The sequence below is a fragment of the Emys orbicularis genome, chromosome 4, assembly GCF_028017835.1.
Source record: "Emys orbicularis isolate rEmyOrb1 chromosome 4, rEmyOrb1.hap1, whole genome shotgun sequence".
Classification (NCBI taxonomy): Eukaryota; Metazoa; Chordata; order Testudines; family Emydidae; genus Emys; species Emys orbicularis.
Window position 1 is genome coordinate 66,158,569 of NC_088686.1, and position 17,181 is coordinate 66,175,749.

The following is a 17,181-nucleotide window of genomic DNA, read 5'->3' on the forward strand; positions in this document are numbered from 1 at the left end:
TATATGGTAAAAAGAAGAAAGTAAGCAATTTTTCAGTCATAGTGTGCTGTGACACTTTTGTATTTTTTTGTCTGATTTTGTAAGCAAGTCGTTTTTAAGTGAGGTGAAACTTGCAGGTACACAAGAGAAATCAGACTCCTGAAAGGGGTACAGCAGTCTGGTTGAGAACCACTGGCCTACAGTGTATGTCAAAATGCTGGCTCTTTCTCCCCAGTCCCAAAGAGTATGAGGTTTTTTGCCCTTCTGTGTCATCTGGCCTTCTTAAGTTATTTTCCCCTGCAAAAAATTACATACTGGCCAGTTACCTACTTGAGGAACATACACACTCCAGCGCCACACTGGAGAGCATGAGAGGTACAGGCTCCCAGCTCCTCCCCATTCACCAACTCCTGGCAGCAGGTATTCTGGGAGCATAGCATGGTGCCACAGAACAAGCACAACACTGGGTGCTTTCGTTCATCGTCAAAAGACCGTGGGCACCTGTAAAGGGAAAGGTGGTAATTAAGTGCAGTATGGAACCAAAATAGTTATTTCAAATACATTGAAAAGTTTAAAAAAGAGTCAGTTATGCTGTTTTGACCAGAAGGCCTTTTTCAGAAAAGAGGCACCATCAATCACAATGCTTCCTCAGAAACTATCTGGTAAAATTTGTTCTAATTTTTTTCATAAGGAAGAGGTGCTTCTCTCTAGTATAGATCAGCTGGGGAGGGGGGGAAATTGGTATAAATCCAATGAAAGCTTTTCTAAAGTAACTGTCAATTTTGTGATCACATGGGACATTATTTTTCCCAACATTACATCTACCAAGTGATGTTCCAGAGGTTCTCAAGCTACGGTCTTGCAAAGCATTGCTCCAAGTCCAGGCCTGTTCACATGATAGTAAGGCTTGGTCTACACTAAACCCCCAAATCGAACTAAGGTACGCAACTTCAGCTACGTGAATAACGTAGCTGAAGTTCGAAGTACCTTAGTTCGAACTTACCTTGGTCCACACGCGGCAGGCAGGCTCCCCCATCGACTCCGCGGTACTCCTCTCATCTAGCTGGAGTACCGCAGTCGACGGCGAGCACTTCCTGGTTCGACTTATCACGTCCAGACAAGACGCGATAAGTCGAACCCAGAACTTCGATTGCCAGCCGCCGAACTAGCGGCTGGGTGTAGACATACCCTAATTCTCCTCTTCATTTCCTAACTGCTAACACAACTAAAACTACATTTAATATTTTCCTATTAGTTTTCCCATGTACTCAATGGCTGTAGTTGCCATTGGGATCTTATTCAATTGCTAATGGCAGATAAGGTGACCCATGCAATTGTGAATGGAAGGGAATGGTCGGCAACAATCTTTCTGTTAAGATGTGGATCACACTATAAACATTGAGAAACTCCTGCTGTATTTAATGGAAACAAATGAAAGGAGAAAGCTGCATCAGCGTATAGTCTCCAACAGGATCCAAAGACTGCTAAAATGCATATTAAATCAGCATGAATGGAGTGAGAAAACCTCCTCCTCTCCATGAATAATGTACCTCTCTTCAGTAAATCATTAATGCAGATACCCAATTCCAGAAATGTGCCTTATTAAAACTAAAAACTGAGAAAATGCAGGATTAGGAACTGAATCAAGTCAAAAGTGGAAGTAAATTCAGTGATGTTATTCTAGCCCATTTATACAAATAACAAAACTGACACACAGGCACAGTACTAGGATGCCAAAGTGGGTAATGTGATGTAGGTCAGGAGCAGCACTAGCAGGGTGACATAGCATAACTTGCTCGGTGCCTTATTCCTCACTATTCACAGATCAAACCAGTGGTTCATTCATGAGCATTAAGTTCACTACTGTTAAAATACAAAACAAACTTCCATGAGCAAAATTCTCTTTAGAAAGAATTAAAAAGCACATTAGACTATATCCATGTTTCCATGCTTTTCCACAGGAAGAATAATTAAAGTGAAATGATATATTTTCACTCTGTCTTCTCTGCTACCAACACTTCATCTGTGGGAAAGGTTCAGTATTCCTATTAAAAGCCAGTGCCAAACCTCTGGTCCTGGAGTGGGCAATGGTGAAAACAACTGTCAGCTATATCAAACCTACATTTGTTTACTGAAGTGTGTCAGTGCTTTAAGCTGTAATAGTTTTATATATGGTAATTATGTGTAAAGTAAGTAGCATCATAATTAAAATGGACTGCTGGTTATTAATGGTTAGGAACAAAACAGTATGTTCACTTCAAATTTTGCAATACTCTTCCCAGACTTGAACATCACAGACAACAGTTGTTCCTGGATTGGTGAAGTGGCAGCATTTGATTTCCATCCCAGAATTGTTTTGCCACGTGTCACATGGGTTACACTAACTGCAAGAATATGAAAAGGAGAAAACACTTGACAAGAAGGCAGATCAAACTGCTACTTTTTACCTAAACTGAGAGGCTTGATTCAGGAGGCAGCTGTAGTCTTCTGGAAGCTCTATCAAATTATTTCTTTTCCTTGGATATCTAGTAAATGAGTGGAAGAAGAAATACTGTAAAAAATATTAAAGAAGGATACAGCCACACAAGATCACAACAAACAGAATGGACACATACTGCCAATAGTTCACCACTCTAGTAAACTTCCTGTCCTCTCTTTCAAACTCCCAGGGCCTAGAATCATGTCACAACCTCTAACAGCCAAAATAAGGGGTATAAGACAAACCACACAGGAAACGTTTCCACAGTAAATGTACAACAAAGGTAAGAAAACTAAGTTTGCATGGAATGGGCATATATTTTACAACCCAATGAAGGTTATCTCATGTTACCAATTGTTACATTAGCCCACCCCAGAAAAAAAGCTGATGTCTGGGTGGAGTGGTAAAATGTTTGATGTTCTGAGAGAATAGTAATTGTTTAGTCTTGATAAAGGAATCCTGTAAAGTCATTTGAAGAGGTGGGTGTGTTTATGGCAAAGTGCAAGAGGAAGCAAGGAATCCCTAACTGCAAGACTTGCCCTCCTTTAACTACCCAGAGCCCAGCTCCTTCAGCTGTTACAGATCAAAAACAAAGCCCAGAAAAAAATGAAACTAACCTTACTGAAATGTTTTTCCCTTTCAGAAAACTTAGTACAGCAGGGTCAGCACACCACCTGTATCAGACAAATATTCACAGATTATATTGTATGAACACTATATATAATTAATAAGCATAATTACACAAATCTAAAAAGAAGTAGTGAAAAATCTTGAAAGTTTATGCAAGAGAGAAATCTATTTTTAAAAACACAAATTATAAAGATTTCACCAGAATGAAACACACACAAAAGACGTTCGCACCATCTGCAAATGCTGATTTTCTCAGAATGTGAACATGGACTATCACACACTGCTTCCCTTGGAATACCTATTGATGAAGGTTGTACATTAAAATATCCTACATTTTAAATGTAGTATTTATTGCTTCTAGGGATTGCTTTTCAAACACTTTTTTTAAATGCACCATTGAAAATGTTTACTGTATTTATGTTTATAATGGCAAAACATATCCATCTACACAGTGTAGTAAGCTACTGTACTGCCAAGCTGCTAATCACAGGAATGAAATGACTGCTTTCGTATTCTTGCTGAGACAGTTATTTTATATTACTTCTACGAAGCAGAAGAGAAGAGAGACCTCCAGCAATTGGTCATTTTAGCTGATGTGTATCAGTGGCATTTCTCAAAAACAACTGATTTTATAAACACACACACACACACACACACACACACACACACACACACACACACACACACACACACACACCCCTTTTTTCCTTATAAGCAACCACTTAACGGACTTAAAAACCCAGTTGCTTATTGGAGGTTGTTCTTCAAATAAAGGAAGCAAAATTATATTTAGTATATCTGGGGATAATCGGAGGCAGTATTAAGACAGAAGGTTGGAATCAATAGGCTCCAATTACTATAATAAAATATTATATTATATTTGTTATATTACTATAACAAAATATTAACTTTAATATTACATGTAGTGGACTCAGCTGAATGTGGACATTCTTCAAGACAGTGATATGGAAGTTTAAGTAGTTTTTCTTAGTTTTAACCAATCCCTCCTTTACAGATAGATTTCTACATCCATATTGTTGGGGTAATACCCTACTTTTAACTAGTAGGTCAACTACGGCACCTAATCAGACTCTGTTTTCGAAATCAGTGAGATATAGCCCAAAGCTAGAACTGGCAGGTTATACTTTATGTCAGACTAAGAACCCTGCTTTCAGATACCATCATAGTCGGTGCCTGTCCTGGGGGCAGATAGGGCTGAGAAGACAGACCAATGAGCAAGGAATCGTATAACACAAAAGCAACACTCCAGGATAACTTCCTTCATGAATGCTGATCGCAATCCCCTCTATCTGCACCAATTCCAAATGAGTCATTTATTTTGGTTTAATACAGCCATGATAAATTATTCTAAGATATTCAAACTGCTTAGTCAGAAGGGACATCTAGTCTAACCTCCTGCACATTGCAGGCCACGGAACATCACCCACCCACTCCTGTAATAGACCCATAACCTCTGGCTGAGCTACTGAAGTCCTCACATCCTGATTTAAAGACTTCAAGTTACAGAAAATCCACCATTTACACTTGTTTAAAACCTGAAGCGACCTGTGCCCCATGCTGCAGAGGAAGGTAAACCACCCCACAGGGTCTCTGCTAATCTGACCCAGGGGAAAAGTCCTTCCTGACCCCAAATATAGCTTAGTTGGACCACGAGCATTTTGGCAAGACCTACCAGCCAGATACCTGGGAAAGAATTCTCTGAAGTAAATCAGAGCCTTCCCCTCTAGAGTCCCATCACCGGCTGTTGGGGTTATTTGCTACTAGCAGTCGCAGATCGGCTACATGCCATTGTAGGTAGTTTCATCATACCACACCACTTCATCATACCACTCATAAACTTATCAAGCTCAGTCTTGATGCTAGTTAGGTTTTTTGCCACCACTGCTCCCCTTAGAAGCACTTCACTCCTCTGATGGTTAGAAACCTTCATCTAATTTCAAACCTAAGGTTGTTGATGAGCTGTTTATATCCATCTGTCCTTGTGTCAACACTGGTGTTTAACTTAAATAACTCCTCCCCCTCCTTGCTATTTATCTCTCTGATGTATTTATAGAGAGCAATCATATCTCCCCATAGCCTTCTTTTGGTTAGGCTAACCAAGCCAAGCTCTTTGAGTCTCTTCTCATAAGATAGGTTTTCCCTGTCTTAAACATGGGAGACAAGAATTGCACACAGTATTCCAGATGAGGTCTCACCAGTGCCCTGTATAATGATACTAACACTTCACTGTCTCTTCTGGAAATACCTAGCCTGATGCATCCTAGGACTGCATTAGCATTTTCACAGCCGCATCACATTGGCGACTCATAGTCATCCAGTGAACAACTAATACACCCAGATCTTTCTCCTCTGTCGCTTCCAACTGATAAGTCCCCATTTTATAGCAAAAATTCTTGTTGTTAGTCCTTCAGTGCATGACCTTGCACTTTGCACTATTAAATTTCATCCCATTTCTATTACACTAGTTTTCAAGGTTGTCCAAATATTCTTGTATAATATTGTGATCCTTCTCTGTATTGGCTATACAGACAAACTGTGTCATCTGCAAATTTTATTAGGACACTCCCACTTTTTGTGCCAAGGTCATTAATACAAATGTTAAAGTAAGATTGGTCCCACTAGTTACTTCCCTCCAACCTGAGAGTTCCTCTTTCAGCATGACCCGTTGTAGTATCCCTTTAGTCAGTTCCTTATCCACATTTTAATTCTCATATTAATTCCCATCTTCTCCAATTTAACTAATAATTTCCCATAGAATCATAGGATTGGAAGGGACCTCGAGAGGTCATCTAGTCCAGTCCTCTGCACTCATAGCAGAACAAGTATTATCTAGACCATCCCTGACAAGTGTTTATCTAACCTGCTCTTAAAAATCTCCAATGATGGAGATTCCACAAGCTCCCTAAGCAATTAATTCCAGTGCTTAAGTACCCTAATAGTCAGGAAGTTTTTCTTAATGTCCAACCTAAACCACCCTTGATGCAATTTAAGCCCATTCCTTCTTGTCCTGTCCTCAGAGGTTAAGGAGAACAAATTTTCTCCCTCCTTCTTGTAACAAACTTTTATGTACTTCAACATCTGGAACTGTATCAGATGCCTTACTGAAATCTAGATCTAGATCTGAAAATTAGATCTATTCCATTGCGTCTAAAAAAAAAACAAAAACAAAAAAAACCCACAAAAAAACACATCTCAGAAAAAAAAAAAAATCAAGTTGGTCTGGCATAATCTACCTTTTGTAAAACCATGTTGTATTTTATCCCAATTACTGGATACTTCTATGTCCTTAGCTACTTTCTCTTTCAAAATTTGTTCCAAGACCTTGCATACAATTGAGGTGAAACTAACAGACCGGTAGTTTCCTGGATCACTTCCCTTTCTCTGTTCCCCTTCTTAAAAACAAGCACTATATTAGAAATTCTCCAGTCACAGGGTATGACCCCTGGAGCTTACATTCATTACAAATCCCTGCTATTGGGCTTGCAATTTCATATTCCAGTTCCTTTAATATTCTTGGATATAGATTATCTGGGCCTCCCAATTTAGTCTCATTAAATTGTTTGAGTTTGACTTCCACCTCAAATGTGGTAATTTCTACTTCCATAACCTCATTTCCATTAGCCACTCTGCCACTACCCCATAGCTCTTCATTACCCTTATTAAAAACTGAGGCAAAGTATTCGTTTAGGTGTTGGACCATTCCTAGATTATCTTTAATCTCCACCCCAACTTCAGTGTTTAGTGGTCTCACTTCTTTTTTCCTTGTTTTTTTTTTTATTTATATGACTACAGAACTTTTTACTATTGATTTTAATTTCCTTTGCAACGTTCAACTCTGCCTGGCTTTTGGCAGTTCTCATTTTTTCCCTACATTTCCTGACCTCCAAGAGGTAGCTTTCCTTGCTGATCCATCCCAACTTCCTTTCCTTGTAGGCTTTCTACTTTCTCTTAAGAACCTGTTTGAGATGACTGCTCATTGAATTTGGTCTGCAATCCTTCCCTACACATTTCTTCCCCTTGCTTGGGATGCAGGCTTCAGATATTTTAAGTCAAAGTTGAAGCAACTAATTCCAAGCCTCCTCCACATTCAGATTCTTTAGTTCTTCCGTCCAATCCACTTCCCTAATCAATTCCCTTAATGTTTTAAAGTTTTCCCTTTTGAAATCAAGGTCCTTAGATGCAGATCTATTTTTGTTTATCCTTCCATTGAGTTTAAATTGAATTAACTCATGATCACTCAAACCAAGGTTGTCCCCTACAGCCAGTTCTTCTATGAAATCCTCACTACTCACCAATACCAAATCTAAAGTGGCATCAAAGATTTGGTGACTTTTTAGTGAAGAAATCTGTCAGCTACCACATCCAGGAAAATCTGGGCCCTACTATGACTAGTAGCACTTGTCCTTTCCATAATCACACAATTCCCAGTAGTATTTATTGCATTAAAAATATTAAGAAGGTCTCTATCCATATCCAAATCAGATCCTGGGGGAGTCTGTAACATACCCCATGCACTACCACAGGAGAGCCTCTGGTAGCTTTTTTTCCCCAAAGTGATTTTGACCCAATTAGACTCTGTGTTATCCATTCTATCACTTCTAATTTCTTTATGGTCTACCTCATCACTAATATACAATGCTACTGCACTACCTTTATTTTTATTTCTGTCTTTCCTGAACAGCACATACCCTTCAATATCTGTAATTCAGTCATGACTACTATTGCACCGGATTTCTCTTATCCCTATAATATCTGGTTTCACTTCCTGCACCAGTAGTTCTAGTTCCTCCATTTTGTTACCGAGGCTTCTTGCATTGGCGTACAAACACCTTAGTTGTTTCTGCTTAGTTTTGCCCAGCTTCCTCACCCAATTAGGTACAGTCATTCTACTGCTAATATCGCCTACCTGACTGTTAGCATCATTGGTATTGGCACTATCTTTCCTCTTAATGTCCATTCTTATACCCACGGCTGTATTCTCGCTCTCTCAATTTTCTTTCTGGTCAATATTAGAATCAGGTGTGGAGATTACATGACCATCTCCCCCTAATTCCAAACTCTGTAAGTAGTTCAATACACACACTGTTCATCAAGCCAATTCTTTTGCAACTGCAATATGGTATTGGTCAGCGCGTAACCAATTACTCACTAATTTCATCTGAAATTCCCTTAAAACCATCACAAAATGGAAGGATGGTTCCATTCGCTCCCCCATCTCCATCAAGTACCTTTGGAGCAAGGGGCTTACAGTGCCCCAATATTCCTCGAAAAGCAGGAACAGATTGGTGGGTAGAGATAGATAACTACAGAGTGCCTTGAACTCTTCTTCCTCGGAAACTGCAAAAGAAGAAGGAAATATTAGAAATACATCAAACAAACAGTTTCAGCCAGTCCATTCTCCTAAAGGTCTTTCTGAACAGGGCACACAATCAGCAGCAGACATAATGGAAAACCAGAATTCTTCTGATTCCTTTTACAACTTATTCATATGACCATCTTAAAGATTTAGGGCAACTTTTTAGCTAGTGTAACTAGATGTAGCGCCACTGACTTTAAATGGAGCTACGCCAATTTACACTAGTTGAGGATCTGGCTGAGGATTATTGTAGAATACACAGTTTATTGTACATACATTACAGCAGCAGGATTCTGCTATTTGAGTATGAAAAGAAGAAGTTACTTACCTTGTACAGTAATGATGACTCTGAGAATTGTGTCCCCATGGGTGCTCCACTATAGGTATGTTTGCTTACCTGTAGTACTGATGATCAGAAAACTTTGATAGCAGTGTCCGCTGGGCCCACACGTGCGCTCTCTCCTTATGCTGCGCCGCGAGGCTAGTCAGCGCACACGGGCTAACTCTCCTCTGATCCTTCTCTACCACAGAGACATAGACAAGAACTCAGAAGAAGAGGGGAGGAGGGTGGGTTGTGGAGCTCCCATAGAGACACACATCTCAAAGAACCATTGTTACTGCACAAGGTGAGTAACAACTTCTTATTCTTCGAGTAGTGTCCCTATGGGTGCTCCACTGTAGGTAACTCCCAAGCAGTATCCCTTTCGGAGGGCTGGGGCTTCAGAGTTGGGTCAATTATAGATAACCGTACTCTCAAGCTGAAGATGGCTTCCGAGGCAGTGTCCTTAGAGATCGCATAACGTTCTGCAAAAGTGTGGACTGACCCCCATGTTGCTACTCTACAGATCTCCGAGAAAGGGACATTCTTGAAGAAGGCGACAGAAGAGGAGATCGATCTTGTGGACTGTGTATGAATCAAATCTAGAGGGGTCATGTGAATTTGGTCACACTGTCTGATGCAATTTGAGACCCCTTAGAGCGTCTTTGGGCTGTAGGATCTGTGGGCTGTAGTGGCTCAGTGCGGGGGCCCTCCCACTCCGGGTCTTCGGGAGGCCACCCCACCTCACTACATCACTAATTGCTGAGCCCTTAGATCTTTCCACAATGGATAGAAAAAGTCTAGGGGACTTCCTGAAGGTTCTTGTCCTATGAAGGTAGAAAGCCAAGGCTCTCCTGACATCTAGGGTGTGAAGTATAGCCTCCCTGTTGTCTTGATGAGTCTTGCGGGATTGGAAGATTGGCAGGTGAATCAATTGATTCATGCGAAACGGAGAGGTTACCTTGGGAATAAATTTTGGATGTGGCCTGAGCGTAACCTTGTCTGGAAAGAATACTGTGCAAGGGGGATGCACCATCAGAGCTGCTCTCTCTCCTGTTCCTCTGGCCAAGGTAATAGCTATCGGGAAGGCCGTTTTCATTGACAGGTACATCAGTGAACAGGTGGCCATGGGTTCAAAGGAAGGTCTAGTCAGCACTTTCAGTACCTGGTTTAGGTCCTACATAGGGGTAGGAAGTTGTTGGGTTGGAGGGAAGAGGTTTATTATAACCTTGAAGAACCTTTTAGTGGTTGGGTGTGACAGCACCGAAACTCTCTCTACAGATTGGTGAATGCTACAGCTGCTAGATGGACCCTAAGAGAGTTTAGGGACAATCCTGACTGTAAGGGTCAGAGCATAGTCCAAGATGTGTGGAAGAGTTGCGGATGTTGGGGAGATTTGTTGTAGTTTGTATAAATTGTATTTGGCCATGAGCGTCTGATAGTTGGCAATACGGAATTGTAAGGTGGCTGAGGAATATGCCTTTCTGTCAAAGATCAAGATGCTTCCAATCCCTGTTGTAGGGCATTGCCCTGGATTTGTGCTGTCGGCTATGGGAATTGACAGTGTCCACCACTATAGAATTAGATGGCGGTGAGAGAAAAAAGGAACTCTGATTCCTATTTGGGGACATCATATTTTTTGTCCGTTACACATCGGAGATGCCAATTCCAAGGTTTGCCACACCATTTTAGCCAGGTTTAAGATGGCTTCACTAATTAGGAGGGCAATCTTTGAGGACAACGAAGAATGGAGGATATCAAGGAACTGATGGTGGGTGTTCTTGACCTTCTCTAGTAGCACGTGGGGAGTGTCCACCATACTCTTTACCAGCTCCTGAAAAAGAGGGAAATCGTCTACCAGAGAAGGTGGGGAAGGGATGACTGCTTCGTCCAGGGAGGAGGAGGATATGGCCTTTTGTGTGACATCCTCCTCAGTACCAGCTTCTTGTTCCTCCATCTCCTGAGGCCCTAAATGCCATGGTCGAGGGAGTGTGCTGGGAGGGTTCTCGGGCGAGGCTTGAAGTTCACGAGACAGCTGTTAGTGTGCCACCCAAGTGTCCCAATATGGCCATTGTGTTTGCATAGGGCCTGGTGGAGGTGCCCATGGGTGGCTGTACCAAGATGGCAGTGGTGGTGGAACCATCTGTGGGTACATTCTCAACCCTGTTTGTATTGGGTCTCATATGGAGCTTGGGAGGTGAACTGTGAGACCACCACCTCTGTCTCACTGTCCAACCCCTCAGTAGATAGCGGAGGGGCATGGCATGGTTGCGGGGATATCCCGTGCTCTGTAAAGGCTCAGAGCTGCAATGTCAGTACTGAGAGGCGGGGACTCGGGTGCATCTGTCATGCAGAAGGCTCTGGTTTGGTGGAATTGTGCCAGTGCCAAGCTCCCGGTGGTGGTGCCAAGGGAGATGGAGATCTTATCTGCACTGGTATTTCCGGTGCTGGGCAGGCTGCCGTTGGTGGTACCAAGGACGACTCGAGTACCGGGAGTGTCTTCTTAGGGTGCTTGCCCTTATCTCTTGGTACCAAAGCTTCGGTGCTCATGCCCAAAGGATCTGTGGGCTGTAGTGGCTCAGTGCGGGGGCCCTCCCACTCCGGGTCTTCGGGAGGCCACCCCACCTCACTACATCACTAATATGTCGGCCGCCGTTGGGAACGAAGCGGTCTCCACTCGTAGCTGGGGCCCAGGCCTGTGCTCAGGCTGGGTAGGAAACAGTCAATTGGCTCCAGCCCTGGATCAAGGCAGGGCAACAAAGAGTCTGGGGTTCAGGCCTGCGTGCAGGCTTAGCAGCAAACAAACAGTCTATTAGCCCAGGCCCTGGATCAAGGCGGGGCAACACAGAGTCTGAGGCTCAGGCTTCTGGCCTGGGGAAGGGGAGGCTGCCACCCCCGCGTTGGGGTGGCAGGGGGGACGCAGGCCCACCCACTCCACTGTGTCCCGGCCCAGGGCCCTAGCAGGGGGATCCACGCCGCAACACGCTGACTCACCCTCTGTCAGCGTTGCAGCCAGACGGGTCTGTTACCCCTGGGCCACTCCCCTTCTTGGTGTACCTGTTGCCGTGCGGAGGGGTTGAGGTTGACGACGGCTTTCGGGACCATGAGCAAGTCTTTCGGGGTCTGGTCCATTGGTGGTCTGGGCCAGTTGTATGCTTCCTCCAGGTCTGAATCAGCTAGCGGCCCTGGTGGCCCAGGCCAGTCCTCTGCTCCCTCGGCACCCTCCGCCACTTCCCAGCTCGGGAGGCCACAGGAGGCGTCTAGTCTCTCCAGTGGTTGCCTCCCTACTGAGCTTCCTGGGCCACCTTTTATACTTCCTGCCCCTCCCACCCACTTCCTGGGAGAGGGGCAACACTACGGGGCCTGTCAGCACTACCGGTTACCGATGGTTATGGTGAGGCATGGGTGCCGGACTGTGGTCTTGGAGCTGACGGTGCCAAGGATACTGAGCGACATGGTGATCGCTTGCGGCTATCTTTAAGCTTACTTAGGGGACTTCCCACTCTCTCTTTACACTTGTGAGAGGAGTCACCAGCCTGCTTCTTTGACCTATTGGCCTTAGAAGTTGAAGGTTGTGGGGAAGACTCACGTCCGCCAGGAGTTAAGGTCGGAGAGCTGCCTCCATGAAGGGAATTTTTTGGCAGAGCTCTCTGTCCTTGCGGGATCTTGACCAGAGCTGCTGGCAGAGGGTACACTTTTGCTGTATGTGGTCCTTGACGAGGCAGGGGATGCACTGAGAGTGCTTATCCACAACTGGGATTGCCTCATTACAGGTACGGCGCTTCTTGAAGCCCAGAGAGGTGGGTGTACCCCACTCAGGGGAAGGGTCCCCAGTGGGGAAAGGCAGGAAGTGGGTTTTTTTTGGAAGGGTGGGAATAAACAGAAATAATTAAAACTATAATGAGAACTGTGGAAAACTAAGTGTGAATGCAAACAAGAGAAGAATTAGTCTTAGAGGATTGCTAATGGCTCTGTCTCTAGTCATGGGCAGTTACGAAGGAACTGAGGAGGGTTAGCCCGCGCGTGCTGACTAGCCTCATGGCACAGCACAAGGAGAGACAGTGCATGTGTAGGCCCAATGGACACTGCTACCAAAGTTCTCCGATCAGCAGCACAGGGACACAGACACACCTATATTGGAGCACCCATAGGGACACTACTCAAAGAAGAACTTTATACTGTGTTTCTAATCATCATATATTTCATTACGTTTTTGGGTTGCAATCATTCAATTTTGCTATGATCTAGTCAGAATTTACAGGCTAACAAGGCTGTGTCAGATCTGTACTTGATTGGGAGATTTCTTAGGGCTTGTCTACACAGTAGGGTAATGTACACTATGGGGGGATAAGATTTCTGTAGCACATTAACATGTTGCCCATTAATTGGTTGGTGTAGACTCTGCTGGTGCGCATAAAAGGTTTCCTAGTGTGCTTTAACTGTTTCAAACAGCACTACATTAAGATGCACTATGGAACCTTCGGCACACACCGGCAGGGTCTACACAGACCAATTAACGTGCAGCACGTTAGCGGTCTTTAGAAATCACCCTCCCGTAAAGTGAATTCTCTTGCAATACAGAAAAGCCCTCAGTGATGCTTAGGGATCCCAGAAAATGATGCTAATGATTCACCAGGGGACACTCCTTTCTACAGTACCAGTGCTCCAGACTGGTGTTAGGAGGCAACGGAATGTACCATAAAGCTGAGATCCTGACTTCTAGGCATTATATAATGTTTTTCACAAGCATCAGCATGTGGTAGGGCAGCATGCTAACCACAGTGTCCTAGCCAAATTCAAACCTGGATCATTAGTTTAAGGTTTTATACTTAGTTTCAATAGTTTATAGCACTTTCGTTTTTCACCTCTTTTCAAAATGCTGTGTGGCACTGCTGCATGCTTTTAGATTGTTGCCATGTTTCACTATATTTAAGTGGTGGATGATGTAATCCCTATGTAACATTTGTGTAGTGCTTTGGGATCCTTCAGAGTGAGAGGCAGCACTTTTATAACACAAGATAATCTTACTTTCTAGCTTCTTTATTGGATTTCATTCTGCTCTATCTGCACACCTCTTAGGGGATAGTCTATATGGGAAAGCCTCACAGGTTATAGTAACAGGTCTACTAACATAATCCAAAATGTGGACACTTTTTGGATATAAGGATGGCTTTTTTCAGTATACCTCAAACTCCTTCCCAAGAGACATAAGCTGAAATTCTTTAGTATAACTAGACCAATTTAAATTCACACATTTGCTTATATTAAAAGAAAAACTTTTCCATACAGGCAATGCCTAGATGATCTAACGCCTTGCTTTTATCCTTTCCACATATACTGTTTCGTTTTTTCTTTTTAAAGCAATACTATAATGGTATAACTAATGTTAAGAAATCATTATAGTTCTATTTTGAACATGCTTCAAAAGTTACTGTAAAAACATATATACCTTGTATCTTGAACATTTAAGCACTCCACTATGCAACAAGGAAAATAAGTAAGTAAAATTAAACTTATTACCCTCTTCTACTTACCTAACAGCAGATCCTCAGGTGGAGACACTCTCAGCATGTAATGGAAAAACAAAGCAGCACAACGAAGGTAAGGTGTGATCCCTTTCTTAACACAGTCCCACAGATGCCAGCCTGGAACATCACGGCTAAAGCAGCTATAACACACAAATCAGAAATATCTGTAAAAGCTCAGTCCACATACCCTCCTGGGCCATAACTATACTGAAGATTTTTGACAATTTTCAAAACAAGGTTATCACCATGTTGTCTAACAGTTCTGGGCGTTGGTCTATGGCTAGTGCTCCCACTAGGGATGTAAAATGTTAACCAGTAAATTGATTAACCGATAAGCATCAGTCTTATCGGTAAGGTATTCCGGTTAACATTTAAACTCTGGCTGCGGGACTCTGCTGCCGCCTCGCCCCCAGCTGCCATCCCCTCCACCCTGCCCCCAGGGTCCCAGCAGCCGGACCCGTGGCCAGCAGCGAGCGGAGTCTCCGGGCATGTGGGGAGGAAGCAGAGCCTAACGGTTAAACTTTTAACTGGTAAAATTGTAATGGTTTAAACGTGTACTTTTTTTTTTTTAAAACGTTATTTACATCCTTAGCTCCCACCATTGTTAATCCCGGTGGAGCTGCAGTAGTGTTAGCGCAACAGTAGGAAATTGCCTAAACTCCTCAGTCAGACACAGCCCCCAAGACCTAGTTTCTAATTTTATGAGTGTTAAATTTATTTAGAACATCTTTGTTATCCTTGAAGTGCTTGCTATTGTTTCTACAAATGTGTTTTTAGTTTTATTAAAAACAAGCAGATGTTCATCTCTAAAAACTGGCTCAAGATGGTTTCATTTAGTTTCTTCACTTTTTTTCCCTGGGATTGAGGAGGATGTTGGCAGCTCCAAAGCATGTCATATACAGCAATTAAATCATATCATTGTTTTCCTTTTCTTACAGAAAGCCAATGATTTTTTTTTTTTTTTTAAATTGAATTGGTTTTCATATGCAGACACTTAACTTTTTGAAATTCTGTCAAAACCCCCTCAAATCATCTTAGGCCTGGTCTACACTAGGCTTTTATGTCGAATTTAGCGCCGTTACATCGAATTAACCCTGCACCCGTCCACACCACGAAGCTATTTAGTTCGACATAGAGCTCTCTTAAATTCGACTTCTGTACTCCTCCCCAACGAGAGGAGTAGCGCTAAATTCGAAATGGCCATATCGAATTAGGCTAGGTGTGGATGGAAATCGACGGTAATAGCTCCGGGAGCTATCCCAAAGTGCACCACTCTGTTGACGCTCTGGACAGCAGTCCGAGCTCGGCTGCTCTGACCAGCCACACAGGAAAAGCCCTGGGAAAATTTGAATTCCTTTTCCTGTCTGGGCAGTTTGAATCTCAGTTCCTGTTTGGACATCGTGGCGAGCTCAGCAGCACTGGCAACGATGCAGAGCTCTCCAGCAGAGATGGCCGTGCAATCTAATAGAAGGAGGGCCCCAGCATGGACTGATAGGGAAGTCTTGGATCTTATCGCTGTGTGTGGCGATGAGTCCGTGCTTTCAGAGCTGCGCTCCAAAAGACGGAATGCAAAGATCTACGAGAAGATCTCTAAAGCCATGGCAGAGAGAGGATACAGCCGGGATGCAACGCAGTGCCGCGTGAAAATCAAGGAGCTGAGACAAGGCTACCAAAAAACCAAAGAGGCAAACGGACGCTCCGGATCCCATCCCCACACATCCCGTTTCTACGAGGCACTGCATTCCATCCTAGGTGCGTCCGCCACCACTAACCGTGGACTCTGAGGATGGGATATTGTCCGCGGCAGGTTCCTCGTCGGACATGTTAGCGGATGGGGAAGATGAAGAAGGAGATGAGGAGGACGAGGCAGTCGACAGCGCTGGCACCGCTGATTTCCCCGACAGCCAGGAGCTCTTCATCACCCTTACCGAGATCCCCTACCAACCGTCCCCATCCCTTACCCCGGAGACAGAATCAGGGGAAGGATCAAGCAGTAAGTGCTTTAAATATCTAAACATTTATTTTTACAAGAACTGAAATATTTATAATATTAACAATGGCTTTTTCCTAAAGTGCTTAAACATGTAAACAATAATCTGCAAAAAAACTGGAATATTTACAATAGTAACAAAGGGTTTTTCATGATTTGTCTGCCTTAGGCTCTTCACAATTTAGTCCCAAGTATTTAAAATTTTTTTTACAATGTCCGGTAAGTCATGATTCTGCTACCCAAGACGCTCCACTCTTTAGTCCCAGTGCACCTACGCGAAAATCCGGTCAATATGGCCGGGGATAGAGGCGAAATCCCCATAGGAGAACTCCTCGTAGGTCTCATGAAGGTACATTTCCACCCTGTTCATCAGGTTCCTGGGTAGGGCGATCTTATTGGGCCCTCCGTGGTAGGACACGTTTCCGCGCCACGACACCATCAGGTACTCTGGTATCATTGCCCTGCAGAGCATGGCGGCAAACGGCCCTGGTTTCTGAAGGCTTTCTCGAAGCATCCTTTCCCTCTGGGACTCCGAGATCCTCAGCAGGGTGATGTCGCTCATGACGCCCTGCTTTGAATTAGGGAGGGGAATGTTAGTATTGGGACTGCTTTACAGCCACGCGGTGGAGGGAGAGGGGCAGCATACAGGGATCTTTCCCTGGGACAGCCGCGAGGGGGTGGGACAGGGGCATAGTTCATGCTGTCCTGATTGCTGGCAGCAGAGACTGGCATTGCTTTCAATGTGAAAGGAGGCCAGTGCTACTAGTACAGTGTTAAGCAGCCAGAAGTCTACGGCTTACCATGATTGCACGCTACAGAAGTTCAGGTGTCCTGCCACGCTTCTCAGATAACTGCAAGACCACTGCAAGACCCCAGGCA

At 43.7% G+C, this 17,181-nt stretch overlaps 1 protein-coding gene across 1 annotated transcript in view; it reads right to left on the minus strand.

Annotated features, from left to right (window-relative positions):
- The window catches only part of UBR1 (ubiquitin protein ligase E3 component n-recognin 1), a 139,066-nt gene that overhangs the window by 8,869 nt on the left and 113,016 nt on the right, over nt 1–17,181 (minus strand). Inside the window, exons 41-45 of the mRNA XM_065404224.1 lie at nt 14,319–14,452; nt 8,338–8,446; nt 3,076–3,132; nt 2,427–2,504; nt 310–480 (exon numbers count right to left, since the gene is read on the minus strand). Coding sequence (XP_065260296.1) covers nt 310–480; nt 2,427–2,504; nt 3,076–3,132; nt 8,338–8,446; nt 14,319–14,452 — 549 coding nt within the window. The remainder of the gene's footprint in view (nt 1–309; nt 481–2,426; nt 2,505–3,075; nt 3,133–8,337; nt 8,447–14,318; nt 14,453–17,181) is intronic.